This window comes from Chinchilla lanigera, unplaced genomic scaffold (genome assembly GCF_000276665.1).
Source record: "Chinchilla lanigera isolate Chin_1 unplaced genomic scaffold, ChiLan1.0 scaffold00005, whole genome shotgun sequence".
Lineage (NCBI taxonomy): Eukaryota > Metazoa > Chordata > Mammalia > Rodentia > Chinchillidae > Chinchilla > Chinchilla lanigera.
The window spans coordinates 13885682-13902853 of record NW_004955406.1 but is presented as its reverse complement, the minus strand read 5'-3'; the positions used below and the strand labels follow the sequence as shown (position 1 = coordinate 13902853).

General features: G+C 38.8%; 1 protein-coding gene across 1 annotated transcript in view; it reads right to left on the bottom strand.

The window, feature by feature from the left end:
• The window catches only part of Klhl20 (kelch-like family member 20), a 47376-nt gene extending 36111 nt beyond the window's left edge, over positions 1–11265 (bottom strand). Inside the window, exons 1-2 of the mRNA XM_005374872.2 lie at positions 11126–11265; positions 9990–10053 (exon numbers count right to left, since the gene is read on the bottom strand). Coding sequence (XP_005374929.1) covers positions 9990–10012 — 23 coding nt within the window. The 5' untranslated portion in view covers positions 10013–10053; positions 11126–11265. The remainder of the gene's footprint in view (positions 1–9989; positions 10054–11125) is intronic.
• Positions 11266–17172: the final 5907 nt, after the last annotated feature.

The following is a 17172-nucleotide window of genomic DNA, read 5'->3' as shown; positions in this document are numbered from 1 at the left end:
ACCGCTACCAGTTTGTTACCCTTAGCGTGGCAGCACTGATAAGAACTACAGTAAAATAAAATGCAAAGGTACTGACTTCTTAGAAAAAGTTCAAATAGAAAATATATACATTAAAAAATGTTCAGCATCTCAGGGCATTATAGAAATGCAAACTCGAACAACACTAAGATTCCATCTTACCCCTGAGAGAATGACCATCATCAGGAAATCACATGATGACACATGCTGGCCAGGCTGCTGGGATAAAGGAATCCTTCTACGTTGTTGGTGGGAATGTAAACTAGTAAACCGCTATGGAAATCAATATGGAGATTCTTCATAAAACTAAACACAGAAATTCAATTTGATCTAGCTATTCTCCTTCCAGGTATCTTCTCAACAGACTTAAAGACATCATATTACAGTGGTACACGCAAAGCCATGTTTATAGCAACACAAGTCATAGTAGCTAAATCTTGACAGTGCCCATATGCCTATTGTTATGGTTGACACGTTGTGTCAACTTGAGAAGTTTAGAAGGTTAACTATGTGACTCAGCAGGGAGCCAGGGCCCGCCCTTTGTATTCTTCCTGAGCCTGTGCAAGAGGAGGGCCTGAATATGGTGTGGGTGTGGGTGTGGGTGTGGGCAGATAGCCATATAATATAAGGGAGGAAAAGAGGTTCCCCCCACTTTTGCTCTTGCTGCTTTTGCTGTCTTCTGCCACTTTGAAGTATTGTCCCTGTGCCCTGCCACCCTCCCTTGGAGCCAGCTGATTATACACTGAAACCTCCACAAAATGTAAGCTAAACAAATCTTTCCTTCCTTAATTTTGGGTGTTGGGTGTTTTGTTTCAGCAACAAGAGAAAAGTAACTAAGACACCCATCAACAGATGAATGGAAAAAGAAAATTTGGTATTTATACACAATGGAGTACTAGTTTGCTATAAAGGAGGGTGCACTTGAGTTATCTGTAGGAAAACAGATGCACCTTGAGATCATAATGTTAAGTGAAACAAATGAGACACATGAAATTCAGGAAGTTTCATATGGTTTCTCTTATATGAGAGAATGATAAATTCTCTACATTATAAAGAGCAAAATAAAAGACAGATAATTGGAACTAGGGGAACAGATCTTTTGCAAACGGGAAGGGAAACAAGGTATGGAGGGAAGGGGCAGGGAGATGGAAAAAGAACTAAGATGTGTTATGTACATGTACCAGCTCCCCATGAGGAATGGAGTCATTAAGTACTACTATATGTACTAATAAAAAATAAAAATTAAAATAATGCTAGGATATTAAAAGAGTCCCTTGGGAAGAAGAGGAAAACCTAATAAAAGGACTCTATAGGAAGAAGAAGTTACACACACATTATAAAGGCATAATGTGAGAACAAAGACCATGGTTTTTCCTTTCTCCAACAGCAACTCATTTTTCCAAAGTACATATTTATAGATTAAGTTTTTCCACACTTGCCCTCAGCCTACAGGTGGTTCTATATTCGAGTACAAACTGCTCCCAATTCCCGACATCTGGTTAGAAACAGTACTGTTTATGTTTGACAATTTGAAGACTGAAACATAAAGCTGAGCAGTTAAAGGATAATTTTACCACCCACATAAACAACCAGGCACGTTTTTAACAACAGTGCTAAACTGCCTTGCATACAGGAGATGCTAAAAGAATAAATCATATGCTTAAATGTGGTACAATCAAGTTTCTTTGAAAAAAATCACCATTAAAGATAGAAAATGAATTTAAAAATTCCTGTAATATTGGCATTAAGTTTTAAAATTAAAGCTCTATTACTGCAATTCTGACTATATAAAATTAACATTACTTTGAGATACTACCGAACTCAGATATTTTTACTTTACCCGGGTACAATGTAAGCTCATTTCTACATATCTTTCCACCTTTTCAAAATATACCATAACAAAACACATACATACCCTGTGCAATTACTACATTTGTGTGTGTGTGTGTGTGTGTGTGTGTGTGTGTGTGGTGTCTATTAAATAGTTCTTATTTAATTAAACTTATCTTGTCAAAATAAACTATATCCTCCAAACTCTCTTAGCTACTTCTCATGAAAGATTACTAGATTTATAGCCAGGGAAGCACAGGTGAAACCTAGGTTCCATCATTTATTAAGAATAAGCCTGAGAAAATTACTCAACCTTTGTGATCCTTAAAGACTATCAAGTATATGTGGGAATAACTGCACTTACCTCGCAAGGAATGACAATGCTGAGATTTATCTGAATGTAGCTCCTCTCCAAATTCTGTGCTTTATTACCACAAACTGTCTTGGGCAACTGCACTGAGTATTTGAGATGAAAATTACACTGGCAATTTGGTTTATGTGGCTTTTATTCTTACATGGGAATAAAAACAAACCCACAGCCACCTGACTGACTACGTTGCTTTTTAAAGAGAATAATGAGAAGGCACAAGAACAGGAATCATTAGGAGGCTGAGAGGTTGTATTTAATTTGTTGTTGTTTTTTTTGTTTGTTTGTTTGTTTTTTTTTTTTTTGTTTTTCTCCGGTACCGGGAACCGAACTCACGACCTTGCGCTTGCCAGGCAGGCGCTTTTGCCACTGAGCTAAATCCCCAGCCCCGGTTGTATTTAATTTGGAAGCTGCATTTAATTTCTCCATGTTCTTGCTGTTTATATTTGCAAATGGGTGGGTTTTTTTTTAAAAGACAGGTCTCCCTGTGCAGTTCAGGCTGGTCTTACACTCACTATATAGCCCAGGCTGGCCTCAAACTCATGGCAATCCTCCTGCCTCAGCCTCTGAAGTGCTGGGATTATAGGCATGTGCCAGCATGCACAGTGTAAATGTGTGCTTTTAAAAATTTAAGCTCATATGTTCATCATTCTCAGCATGTCCAAAGGGTCTTACTGGCAGAGAGTATTTTTTTTCTGTATGTTTTTCTGAGTGCCTTTGAAGGAACATTATAATAAGAGATCAAGAAACAGACTGTGTTCACACCTTGCTACTTGTATATTTGCAACTTCATCCAGTTTGAGTAGGGACTCGGAAATATTATTGGATAACACTGCTTGTCCAAGTGATATTAAAGACCATATAAATATAATAGCATGAATTCCCCACGTCTGGTTTTATTCAGCAGTACTCAACAGACCAGATCAGAGAATATAAATTCCTGGATTAATCTGGAGTTGGGAAATGTCACACTAAAGAGGTGAATAACGACTAGGAAAAAAAAATGAAGCTACGCTGATTTCAGGAAGAGATGTAATGGGCATTCAAGAGGCTACGGATGGAGAACAAGTTATTAGGACTTAAGATTTCAGAGTTTTTCTGAGTGATAACAAGAGTAAACTGCTAGAAAGTGAAAGTGAAAGTCACAGCAGTTTAAGAAGGTAAGGAAAATAGCGAAGCATGGTGGCATTTGCCTGTAATCCCCGCACTAGTGGAGGCTGAGACAGGGATCAAAAGTTGCAGCCCAAGTAGGGCAACTTAGCAAGACCTTGTCTCAGAAAGTAAAAAAGGGCTGGGGATGTAGCTCCGTGTGAAGGCTTTGGGTTCAGCCCCCAGCGCTCACCACCAAAACAGAGAAGGCAATGAGATGTAGGCAAGATAAATTGATGGATCATCTCTTCAATACTGATAGCTTTTACAATGACAGTGAGGACACTCAAATTGTGTCCACATAGGAAACACAAAGCAAAAAACAAATATGCTAAATACTTCACATTTACCAAGGGAATTTTTATATTTTGCTAAAAAATAACATTCCACTCTCTCTAAATAAGTGAATTAACTTCAAATTTCAGAAGTTATTTATCAAGTCACACATTCACAGGATCTATTACTCATATAGTAAGAGTCTTAAAGAATCACTTTCTGTAAGTGGCAAATTTAAAATCAAGCACAATAAAAAGTTTAGGAAACATATGCTTTGATCCTAAGGCAATTATAATCAATTCGTCTCCTAGTCCAAAGATTTGTAGACTCTTTCCTTAGACTAGCTTTGTGCTTCCTATTACCTCTCTCCTTTTATGCTTCAAAAATTTTTGTTTTAATTGGGAAATTAATAGGCTGCCCTTAAAAAGAAGGTTCAGTTGAACCCTCATTTATAGCACTAAATACTTGCATAGAGAGAGTTGAGCAATCAAATCCTCAAAGCAGAATATCTCAGCGCCAGTTCTGCTTACCTGAGCACGCCCACTATGCCCTCTATCTTCCTTATCTGATTCCAAACCAGAAAGCCAGGCTGCCTTTTTTTTTTTTTAAATCTCAAAATAGGTTGAGAATGCTTTAGCCCCAAGGCATTTCCTCACTACTTACTGGATAAAATGAGAGTAAGCTTTGGCCCAGTGATCAAGGCAAGAGGAAAGAAATAGTCACACAAGCAAGTTGGTCTCCCTGTGTGTTAGGAAAGCAAAATCCACCCTAGAATGCTGCTCAGAACCTTCTGCTAACACCTCACTGGCAACACCACGTAACCCAGCCATCCCCAAATGCGAAGACTAAGAAATCAAGCACAGTATTTAATGTTCCTGTGGCCTCAGCAAAGGGAGCAAAGGAGACATGTTGAACAAGCCGGTCTTTAGTACATGGCACACTAAGGAACACCAACTCAAGCAAGTTTATCTTCTACTAATTTTAAGCATGTCTTTTAGACCGGCTAGAACGAGAAAAATTCTGAGAGCTGAGTGGAACTTTTTTGTTTTTTGAAACCGAGCTCAAGGAATGGTTCATCTGATCTTCACTGTGGGCAAAAAATTAACAATAAAAACTCTAGATATAATTAAATAAGACCCAGAACATTTAAAACTTCCTCTGCATTTTAGAATCTCCACTGGCTCTTCCTCGCAGGCCCACCTTAGGCACCGCTGGTATTCCCGAGGCTTCTGTCGTTGGCATTCGCCTTTCTTGCCATTCTGTCCTCATTTACGTCTAGAGTTTGAGGCACCATCTGCATATCGAAGACTCACATTTTTAAAAAAAGTTCTATCCCAAATCTTTGTCTCTCAGAGCCACGATCTAGTTACATGCCAGATGCTTCTATTTGGCTCATCTTTTTCCCCCAGTACTGGGGACTGAAGCCCAGCTTCACACATGCTATGCAAGTGTTCCACCACTGAGCTAATCCCTAGCCCTAGACACACTAATCTCCAGGTGTTTGAAACAGTCTATTCTTGGCTTCTTCAAGCCTCTACATCTTCTTGTGTTTTAAATTGACATTATGGCAGCACTCAGTTTCCCAAGCTAAACCTTTGGAGTCATTATATCATTGTTTGTTGCTCATGCCACGTTTATCAAATCCTTTTGATTTTGTTATTAAACAAATTCCATCCTCTTCTCTCAATGTCCGTGGCCATAGATCTACCTCAGGTGCTCCTCACCTTTCACTTAAACTATCACAACTCCTTTAATTTCTTTTCCACAATCTCTTCCTTCTTTCCTGTTTATTCCTTGTGTTCCTAAAAATCAACCCAAGGCCCTGATCTATATAACAAGGTCCATTGGCTCTTGCTTTGTTTTGTTTGGAAGTAGGGTCTCACCGTGTTGTTCAAGCTGGCCTTGAACTCATTATAATGTAGCCCAGCCCAGACTGCCTTGAAATCATGGTGATTCTCCTGCCTCAGCCTCCAGAGTGCTGGAGTTACAAGTGTGTGCCATCATACCTCGCTTCCACTGTCTTTTAATTATCTAAAGGATAAAGGGCAAACTCCCATGGTTACGGTCATGGACACATGATGTTTTTTCCTGTTTCTATGTTTTTCCCCATATACCTTATACTCCAGGTATACTCACCATTCTACATATGTCAGACACTTCTGGGTCTTAGATCTTGTTTGTTTGTTTTTGTTTTTGAACAAACTGTTCTGTTTCTGGTGTTTTAATTAACTTTTCTTCCAGTACTGTGGATTGAACCCAGGGACTTGTGCACGTTAGACAAGTGATCTACCACTGAACTATATTCCCAGTCCTTAACTCCCTTGTTCAGAAGTAAATTCTTATCCTTTTCAGAAGATCCAGCTCAAATAGCACCATCTTTGTGCTCCTCTCCTTGGGGCCAGAGCAGAGGCTCCCTGCTTTGGGTTTAATCTCTATTAAACATCCTGTAGTAGTATGACCCCTGTTTCCACCACTTTGTATATAAGAGTATACAGGCACAGGATAGGTAGTCCTGTGAATGTATACTCTTACGTAAATAAATGCTTGGCGAGTGAATAAACCAATTTCTAATAAAGCCAGGTGGTGTCTAATTTATATAGTTAAGGAAAGAAGAAACTATAGATAATTAGAATACCTTACACATTTATCATTTCTTTGTGTTAGGAATCTTTGAATTCCTCTCTTTTAGTTCTTTATAAAATACATGATACATTGTTGTAAACTATAGTTACCCCACTGTGCGTTCTGTAAAACACTGGAACTTTTTGCTCCTGTCTAATTTTGGTACCCATTATCCAATCTCCCTGTATCACCTCCTCCTCTCCTTCCTAGACACTATTCTATTCTCTACGTCTATGAAATCATCTCTTTAGTTTCCACATTTGAGAGAGAATGTGGAGTATGTGCATTTCTGTGTCTGGCTTATTTCGTTTAATACGATCCTGCTGCTGCGGTGGCAGGATTTCACTCCTTTGGCTGTGATATTCCGTTGTGTACATATACATATACATTTTCTTTATCCATTCACCCACGGATGGACACCTCGCTTGAATACTTATCTTTGATGGTGTGAATAGCGCTGCAGACTGCAGCTGTCTCTTTGATACATTGATTTAATTTTCTTTGGATACAGATCCAGGGGTGAGACAGTCGGATCAAATGGTAGTTTTAATTTAATTTTATTTATGCTTTAATTTATTTTATGGAAAAAAAGTAAAACAAAGTGTTACAGCAAAATAATAGGAGAATAACAATAGTTAACACATAGCATATTGTTAACTTGAAAATAGTTACTCAGAGTACAAGATATGGGCACAAAAAATTCTCCCATCGATATTAGCATGAACCTTCCCTTTCAGTGAACTAAGAGACATTAGTAGTATAATTACCTTGTATTTTTTTCCTTTTCCTTTCCTTCCTTTCTCCTTTAATCTCTATTAACCTAGTTTCTTTTTCCTTTTGAACAATTTCCTTTTTCCTAACCTAGTTCCTTTTTCCTTTTGAACAATTTCTTACCATTTCACAATATCTGTTATACATTTTTGACCTTATTTACTCTTTCAGTTTCTCACACCAGGGAGACAATATGATGTTTATACATGTGAGTCTGATTTATTTCACCTACGAGTACGTCTCTAGTTGCATCCATTGACCTATAAAAGTCTCAAGTTTATCCTTCTTTATGGCTGAGTAGTATTCCATTGTATAAACATACCACATGTTTTTTATCCATTCCTCAGTTGATGGGCATTTGGGTTGTTTCCAAGATTTAGCTATTACAAATTGTGCTGCTATAAATGTAGGTGCACATATGTCGCTGTGGTATGTTATTTTCTAATTTTTTTGAGATAGGGTCTTGCTGTGTAGTTCAGGTTGGTCTTGAACTCACTATGTAGTTCAGGCTGCCCTTGAACTTGTGGAGATCCTCCTGTCTCAGCTTCCTGAGTGCAAGGATTAAAGGTGTGTGCCCTGCAATAGTTCTAATTTTTGTGTTTTGAAGACGTTCCATACTGCCTCCCATAATAGCTGTACTAATTTATATTAGGAGAGGAAACTGATAATTGCCTTGATTGATCATTATATACTGTATACTGGTAAAGAATTATCACACTGTACCCCATAATAATCTTGAATGGAAAAAACACAAGAAGAATACCTTTAAAAATATTCATTCTTTTCTTGTTCATAGAACTTTTTTTGGCAGGGAAAAAGTCTGCAGAAACTGTTACTCAGTAATCACTAGGTGCTGGGCGGTACAAGTATCTGAAGACATGGAGACTCAGAGAGCTCACATTTTAGTAGGGAGAGTGAATATGTACTCAGATAATCTCAACATAAACCATGACTTCTCATCTAAGACTTCTTTAACAGCAACTGAGTAGAAACCCAACATTACAGATGCTGCCTTCTGAGTTGCAGCAGCAAAAAAGTTAGTACAATAAGGAAAGGGTAGGGGAGTGTGATCATAACTTACTGTAGGCATCGAGGGAAAAATAACGACCTAGAGCAATGGGTAGGGTATGCTTTGGCTAACTGATGTCGATAAAGAAAGAACTACAATTTAATTAATGGCACTAGAATTATCCAACGTGATTTTGAATAACTGACAGCATTATACAATAAAGCAAGAAAAAAAGAACAGGTAAGAGTGATTAAGTGAATACTTTATACAGAAATTACTAATAAACCAAACACATTCCCATGAAAACAATAAGCTCTAAGGGCCCTCAGCAGAGCAGTGCCTGCCTGGCAAGAGCAAGGTCCTGAGTTCAATTCCTGGTACCTCAAAACCAAACCAAACCAAAACAAAACAATAAGTTCTTATTTTAGCATTATGTAAGATATGACATTTATGGTAGCTGAGGATGAGAAGCAGTCAGTGACTTTTACAATCACGTTGGATACTGAAGTGATGAAGCGTTTAATATGTGCTAAGTTCTTCATGTACCTTAGAGTCAAATATTATTCTTACTATAGGGTAAGATAAAGTAAGATAATGAAAGTTGTCACCTCTATAAAATCTTTTCATTTAGGGATTTCACATTCAGTAATTCCCAATATCCTGGTCAGATATATTATAAGAGGAAACTAAGGTATAGAGGTGAACAGCTCAAGGTCAATTAATAAATTAGTAACAGATCTGAAAAAGGATATATATTCTAGTTCTTGAGTCTAGTTCTAAGTCATGTCCTCATCATAAAACATTTCTTCCATTAAAAAGGCTTCTAAGCATTGTTTATTTTTGACTCTAAATGACAAATGATTAAACAGACTTCAACGAATGTATTTTTTGTTGTTGTTTTTTTTTGGTACCAGGAATTGAACTCACGACCTTGCACTTGCCCGGCAGGCACTGTGCCGCTGAGCTATATCCCTGGCCTCTGCCTTCAATAAATTTAAACACTGATGAAATAGAAGTGTGCTCATTTTGTTTTAATAAGGTTCTAGTCTCATCTGTTAAAACAGGTGAGAAAAAAGCATTACTCAGTTCTACAGCTGGGAGGGAATGTAACTGTCTATACTTTCCCACACACTTCTATTTTTTATAGCTTTTTTAGTCCTTAAACCCTCTTCCCTGCATTGCAGCCACGTTAATAAACAGAACAAATGTGTTACTGAACATTAGAGAAACAACCAAAATCATAACTAGGCATGCAGTACAGTGTATTATAAATGAGAACTATTTTGTATGTGGCAACAGAGCCATCAATAGTCTAGCAGGAATTAAAATGATAATAAACCAAGACAGTGTCATAGTATACTTTAATGGTTATCACAAAGAATTACTATGCAAAAGGAAAATTTAAATGTTAAGAACTGCAAAATTTACAGAATTTTTTAGAAGCCTAATTTCCACACTTTGTTGTATTAAGAAACTCTTCATTTCTAACATTACTTTTGATTTTAGTTTTTCTCCGGTACCGGGAACCGAACTCATGACCTTGCGCTTGCCAGGCAGGCGCTTTTGCCGCTGAGCTAAATCCCCAGCCCCTACTTTTGATTTTAGAACAAGGATCATTCATTTTAAGCAGAATTTAGTAAGGTTTGAGAACCTTTAAAAAATTTTTTTTGAGCCAGGGTCTCGAAGTGTGGCCCAGACCGGCCTCAAACTCGCATCGATCCTCTGGTCTCAGCCTCCTCAGGGCTGGGATTACAGGTATGCGCCACCATGCCCAGCCTTAAAAGCACTTACTTAATTTTTTTGGTACCGGGAATCGAATTTAGGACCTTGTGTTTGCCAGACAGGCGCTTCTGCCTGCTGAGCTATATCCTCAAACCCTTAACAGCATTTAAATGAAGCCTTGAATTTCAGTCAGTGAAACCCATGGGTTTCTTTCTAAATGCCTACCTGCGCATTGGCTTTCCTTCCATGCACCATGAAAATCACCCCTTACCACACTCTGAAGCCGAACCTAAAACAATAGAAAAGCAGTAACTTAATAAATGCTATTTTTGATTTTTCTAGCAACAATTTTTATAATTATTTCACTCATTTCGTCAGTAATCAAGAATTTTAGTCTGATATACCACAGGTCTTTTGCATGCACAGGCACAAAGGAATCTAGTCCTTTGAAATGACTACCATATCAAGTTACAGCATGTACAGTACAAATTCTCTATGATGAATGTGATCATTACGATTACCTAAAATATACCAATAAAATCTGATTAAAAAATAAAAATAAAATACTCTGCATGGTAAAAAGGATTACATGTTAAAGTGAGGGAAAGTGCATTACATAGTTTGACTGCTACGTCTGTCTTGTATCTTTTTTAAAAAGTGCTTGGAGGCATTTATTTTGAACTCGCCAAGAAGTGTATTTAAAAGCAAGCACCTGCCTGGCAAGCGCAAGGTCCTGAGTTCTATTCCCGGCACAAAAACAAAAACCACCCCCAAACTATAAAAGCAATCACCTGATACCCATGGCAGTACTAATCTGACGGATCGGATAAGGGAATACATTGGTTTAACAACCAATCTTAAGGTTAACTTGTCCGAAAGTGACAGGTGTAGGAGGCGGTATTCGATTTTCAAAACCATCAGCTCCGCTTCCGACCGTCTGGGGAGCCGGGAAGCAAGGCTGCCGACTCACGCTCTCTACGAGCCCTTCTTTTAGTCCCTGAAACACTGTTCACCACCCACTTGGCAGGATCTCGCCAGGTTTCCAGGGTCAAATGGGACGCACAAGTAAGCTACTTCCTTCCCCCAAATTCCAGGAGCTGTCTGGGGGCAGCTATCCGGGCGCGGACCCTACTGTCCCAGGCAAGACAGCCCAGCACCTACCCCCGTTTCAGGACAGGGCTGTCAGCCAGCGAAAGCCCGGCCCCGGAGCCCCAAAAGCCTCTTTTCTGCGCCTACTGATAGGCGACCGACAAAACACTGCCCTGACCCCGTCCGACAGCTCCGTAACTTGGAATCACTCATTTGCAAAGCCAGACTTGGGGCGCTGTCTTCTGCCCATTGCAGTAAGGCAGCTCACTTACTGGCTCTGACACTTTCTTCTCCGCAGCTGCCTCCTCTGCCACCTCCGCCCTCCTCTCCTCTCTGCCTCCGCCTCTGCCGCCGCTACCGTAAGCAGGATGCAGCTCTTGCAGCTATTTCCTTTCCCTGCAACAGCCCCTAGCCAGACGCCGGAAGCGGTCCTACCCCTAAATCCTTCCGGCCCAAACCTGCATCGTCCCAGCTAGCCGTTCCGGCGCTACTCCGGAAATAGCCTCGCCCTTTGCTGGGCATTCTGGTAACCTTTACTTGTCCGCAGATCCAATTTCTTGTACCTCGACGATGATCACTTAGTTTACTGATGAACTGGCAATATTTAAATAGTGAAATTTCTTTTCTTTCTTTCTGCCCACCCCCAACAGAGGTAACAGAAAGATGGGAGTAGTCATGGCAAAGCAGGAATTTTGATTTGTATGTAACTGGTGTGGCTTCCTTTGGCACAGTGTTGCCCTTGATTGTGGATTGAATTATTGACACATGCGTATGTGGGGCTGACATATATCTACCAGGACCCGACTATGCGGAGGGGCTGAGGATACCAGGACAAATCAGAAATGGACCTGACTCTCCAGATTTCCCAAAATAGAGTTTTTAAGCAGCCAGGATTTTATCTAGGACTCTGCAGAAATGCCAGCTTGCTCCTTTTGTTTGGTCTTTACCACCAGACTCCCTTCTGCCCCGTTTTTATTTTTTATTAGTACATGTTTGCCGTACATAATGGTTATATTCCTCATGGGGAGTTGGTACATGTACATAACACATCTCAATTCTTCTTTCATCCCCTCCTTCACTCTCCCTTCCACAACTAGGTCCCCTTCTCATTTGCAAAAGATTTATCTCCTTAATTCTTATTATCTGTTATCTATCTTGCTCTTTATTTTTTGGGAGTGGTTTCTCCTACTAATCTGACGGATCGGATAAGGGAATACATTGGTTTAACAACCAATCTTAAGGTTAACTTGTCCGAAAGTGACAGGTGTAGGAGGCAGTATTCGATTTTCAAAGAGAAGGGGACCTAGTTGTTCGATTTTGCAAATGAGAAGGGGACCTAGTTGTGGAGAAAGAGAAACCATGTGATATTTAAACTCATGGGTCTGATTTAGTTCACTTAACATACGGGATCAAGGTGCATCCATTTTCCTACAAATAATACAAGTTTATCGTTCTTCATCCCAGAGTAGTACTCCATTGTGTATAAATACCACACTTTCTTTATCCATTTATGTGGACTCACTCTAGTGTGGGGCCAAAAAATACTTTTTTCCAATCCATCATTTTTGATTGATGAATGAAGGTCCAATTCAGCGATTCTTAAAGTGTGCTCTTGGACCAGCAATATCAACATCACTTAAGAAATGCAAATCTTGGGTTTCACCACAGGCTTACTGAATCAGGAATTTTGTGGGGAGCCATTACCTGTATTCTAATGTATTATTCAGGTGGTTGTAAAGCAGTAAAGCTCGAGAACCACTGTACTTCTTTTCAATGTATACCACAGATCTAAAAAATGCATTATCCTACTTTAGGGATCAAGCTTGATATAACTAAAGCCATCGTGGTTGTAATTACCATTTTTCCCACCAGCTGACTCTAGCATGCATCCAAGACCCTATAAGACAAAGTCATTAGGATAGTCAGCTCAGCATGTTGTACTGGCCACTGATACCAAGACTGTCTCTTAGCTGATGGTTAATGTATTAATAGTTTTTGAAAGAGGCTAGGTACATTCTGGCCAGGGCTATTGCCCACCTTTGCTGGGTTAGCGTGTGTCTCAGTCACTTTCTTATTGCAGAGATATAATACTTGGTACCCACAATTTAAAGGAGGAAATGTTTAGTTTGGCTCAGTTTGTAGAGGTTTAGCTCCATATTCTGTTGGCTCCAAGGCAGAACAGCATGGAGCAGGGGCAAAGCAGAGGATAAGTACCTTCATGGCCTGGTGGCTGGAAGTAGAGTGAGATCAAAGGAGAGGGGAAGGAGACATACCTTTCTAGGCTATGCCCCCGTAACCCACATTTTCTGACCAGGCATCCCCTCCCAACATCACATTTAGCTGTAAACTCATCAGCAGCCTAATTCACTGATGAGTATCATGCCACCATGATTCCAATCATCTAAATGCCCCTGCTGTGGGCACATGAAGCTTTGGGGGGACATCTAGATATAAACCATAACAGCATATAAACCCCTTCCACCTTCTTTGGGGTGAAAAATCCTCCTGCCATGCTGCCAGTCAAGATACATCCATACATTCCTACTAAAGCACACTTTGTACAATCCTAGACCTGTCTGCCTTTTCTTTGCTCTCACAGCACCTTCCACCCTTGGCAGGCAGTTCTCATACATCAGGATTGGGTTTCTATGCAATACCTACTGGTGGATATTTTGTCTGTTTCTGGTTTTCTCCATTACAAACAATGCTACCATGTAAGTTCTTGCATGTGCTTCCTTTTGTACACCTATAAGAGTTTCTCTAGAACATGACCCAAGGGATAAAATTGCTGAGTATGCTATGCACAGCTTTAACTTTTTACTACAGTTCGCACTAGTCAGATTGTTCTCTGAAGTGATTGTCTGTTTTAATAATATTACAGATACTTACTATAGCATGTTTTATAGCTCAATACTCATACCACTTCTCTTGAGGAAGGATCTTTTTGGATCTTTCAGATTTTAGAGAGGGCACAACATATTACACAACTTGCCCAAAGTCAGTTGTTTCTGGGAAACACCTATCTGCAATAAACGGTGACCAAGAGGCGGAGGCAGGACTTGATATCATGCATAGTGACTCTATAACTTGTGCTTCCAGCTGCAGTGTCATGTTGCCTCTTCTGCAGGAAGGATTTGAGGGTTCTTAACAGTCTATATTATTACTATATGTGGTGTTTCCCAACTTTGAGATTGGTCTTGTCAATCTGATGGGTATAAAGTGGTTAAGATGTATATTCCCCTGATTACTATTGAAACATCTTTTTATAGGCAAAGCTGGCATTGTTCCTTTTGTGTGAAGTGCCTATAATAAAATATAGCTTCTTTCCAGATATGAATTATAATTTAAATTATTTATTGTTATAAATTATAATAATGAGAACAGTATAACAATGTTAAGAAATAGTGCTAACCAAAGTTTGATTTTTAAACTGCTGGCTAAGATAAGAGCAGTCCCTTCTATTTTTGTAAATCTATGATTCACTCTCCAACCCACAACAACCTGGCTTGTGCTTCTGCTACTCTACTTCTTTTTAGAGTGGAGCAGTTCAATGTGAATCAATTTCTATTTATATCAAGGCCTAGAGAACTCCATCTAGAAATATGCATATAGTAAACTGGCATTTGCAATATTGGCAGGATTACTGCCGTCCTAATAAGACTATAACTTTAGGGGCTTGAATTTCCAGTTGAAAAGAGTGCATACCAAAAATGATTTTACTTTGATTGGGTATGAGTTAGTGGCAAGAGCCAAATAATTTTTAGGGGTTGTTAAGCTTAGCTCATAGTCTTTCAATCAGAAATTACATCTCGTTTGTCCTGTCTTGTGGAACTTTTATTCTTGAAGAGAGAGACATTATAAAATTAAATCATGAATCATACAGCTAATTGTTTAATTACAATTGAGGTATAATTGAAAATGACCGACACGGTGCTAAGAAAACACTTAGCAGGCACCTATGTCTGGTGTAGTGGGTGAGGAAAAGTGTAACGTGTGACCTTGGCAATGTTCCTCAGCGTTCTCTGCCCATGCGCTTGATCCCTTCTTCACATGACCATTTCCCTTTCTGTCTTTGCCATGTTGTAATGCAGTGGGAGTATGACAGGGAGTTCACCAACAGCGGACATCATGCTATTCAGATCTTCCAGTCCCCAGAATCATAAGGTAAACAAGCTCAAAGTCCAATTTTGGGCAGCCCCACCTGTTCAGGCTCTGGTGAGGGCCTTATGGTACATGCATTACAAACGTGGATTGACATGATAAAAGGTACAACAGGAAAATAGAGATTTGGGGCGAGGCTTGCTCTTTTTATAACAACTCACTTTTTAAGATCAGCATTAATGCCTTCTAAGGGTGATGACCTGTGACCTAATTACCTTGTACTAGGCCCAAACTCCTGAAGGTTCCAGCACTTTTCGATATCAGCACATTGAGAAGGAACTGAGGACCAAGTTTCTAGCATGTGAATTTTGGGAGGGGCCACATTCAAACCACACCCAAACCATAGCAGCCCATAAGTTAATTTACAAGTTTAATGTAACCCAAGTACCTACTAAGGTACCATTTGTGTTGCTATAGCAAAATACATTAAACTGAATAATTTATAGACAACAGAAATTTATTTTCTCACAGTTCTTGAGGCTGGGAAGCCCAAGATCAAGGCACCAGCATTTGGTGTCTAATGAAAGCTGCTCCTTCCTTCCCAGATGCCACCTTATTGCCGTGGCCTCTGGGAAGGACATGATGTAAGGTCAAGAACATACTCCTTCCAACTTTAGGCCCTTTTATAAAGAGCTAATCCTAATCATCAAAGCAGAGGTCACGTGGCTTAATCGCCTTCCCCAAATCACATCAAATAACGTTGCATTGGAGATTAAGTTTCAACTTGAATTTGGGAAGGGGCATCATAACTCAAAGCACAGCACCAAATGAAATTAACATCACACTTTTTACAGAAGTAGGTAAGTTGATTGTGAAATTCACGTGGAAGAACAGACAAATGAGAACACACAGAAATATGCTGAAAATAGAAGCAGCAAAGAGGAGGGGTAACCTCAAGAGATGTCAAAACATGTTATAAAACCTCTATAATTCAACTGTGGTTTTAACACATGAACAAACAGAGCAGGGCAGGAAATACAGAAATAGACCTAAGAACATATGGAAATTTAGTATGTAATTAAGGTGATAGCTCAAATCAGTGGGGAAAAATACAAATTGTTTAATAAATATTGCCGATACAATTACAGAAAAAAATAAAATTGGGGCTTATTCTTTACTCCATATAGAGACTTGGACTCGATTACAGTCTCGATAAAGACCTCTGAAGCCCCTGTGGGAAATTCAAAGGGCTGGGGTGGTCAAATTCAAAGGGCCGGGGTGGTCAAATCGGGGTAAGAAGGGTGAGTCTTTATGCCCTGTAATAACCAATGTATTGAGAAGCTAAATATAACTAAAAGATGCATAAAAATAGTATAAAAGTTTACATATATTTCTTAAGAATGGAGAAACATCTAGCTGATCATGACTCAATTTAGAAGAAAAAGACTGGTAAATTTAACTGCATAAAATCTTTTTCATGGAAAAGAGATAAGCAAAATAAAAAACAAATAGAATTAGAAAAAGTATTACCTAGCTATCATAAAATGTTCATAATGTAATATAAATGGCTCCTAAAAGTGGAGAAAAACATATTAAGTGGGCAAAATATGTGATTAGCCAGTCACAGAAAAAGAAAGACTCTTAATCATTTGAAAATATATTTAATCTTCCTCTTAATAAGATAAACAAATTATAGCTATATCGAGACACATTTCTCACCTATTAAGTAGGCAAAAATAAAAAATTGGAAAATCTGCTTTGTTGATATGACTGTGGGAAGAAGGCACTTTCAGCATCTGGGGTTGGCATATGTGCAAAAATAATAAATCTTCTGTGGAAGGAGATTTGGCAAGATCTAGTAAAGCTATATTTGCACCTATTCTTTGACCTACTAATTCTGTTTCTGTTTTTTTTTTTTTTTTTTTTTTTTTTCCTATTTTGGTAACCTAGCAATTCTGTTATCCCAAGGAAACACTTGCAAAAATAAAAAAAAGGAAATTAAAAAGTTATGCACAAATAAATCACTGCAGGATTCTTTGTAATAGCAAAACCTGGAAACAATCCAGAAGCCTCTCAATAGGGGACTGATGAAGTAAACTTTGGGATACCCATATAATAAAGACTATGGAGCTATAAAAAGAAATGAGGGTGATCTCTTAATACTTTTATGGCATACTATTCAGGTATATATATATATATATATATATATATATATATA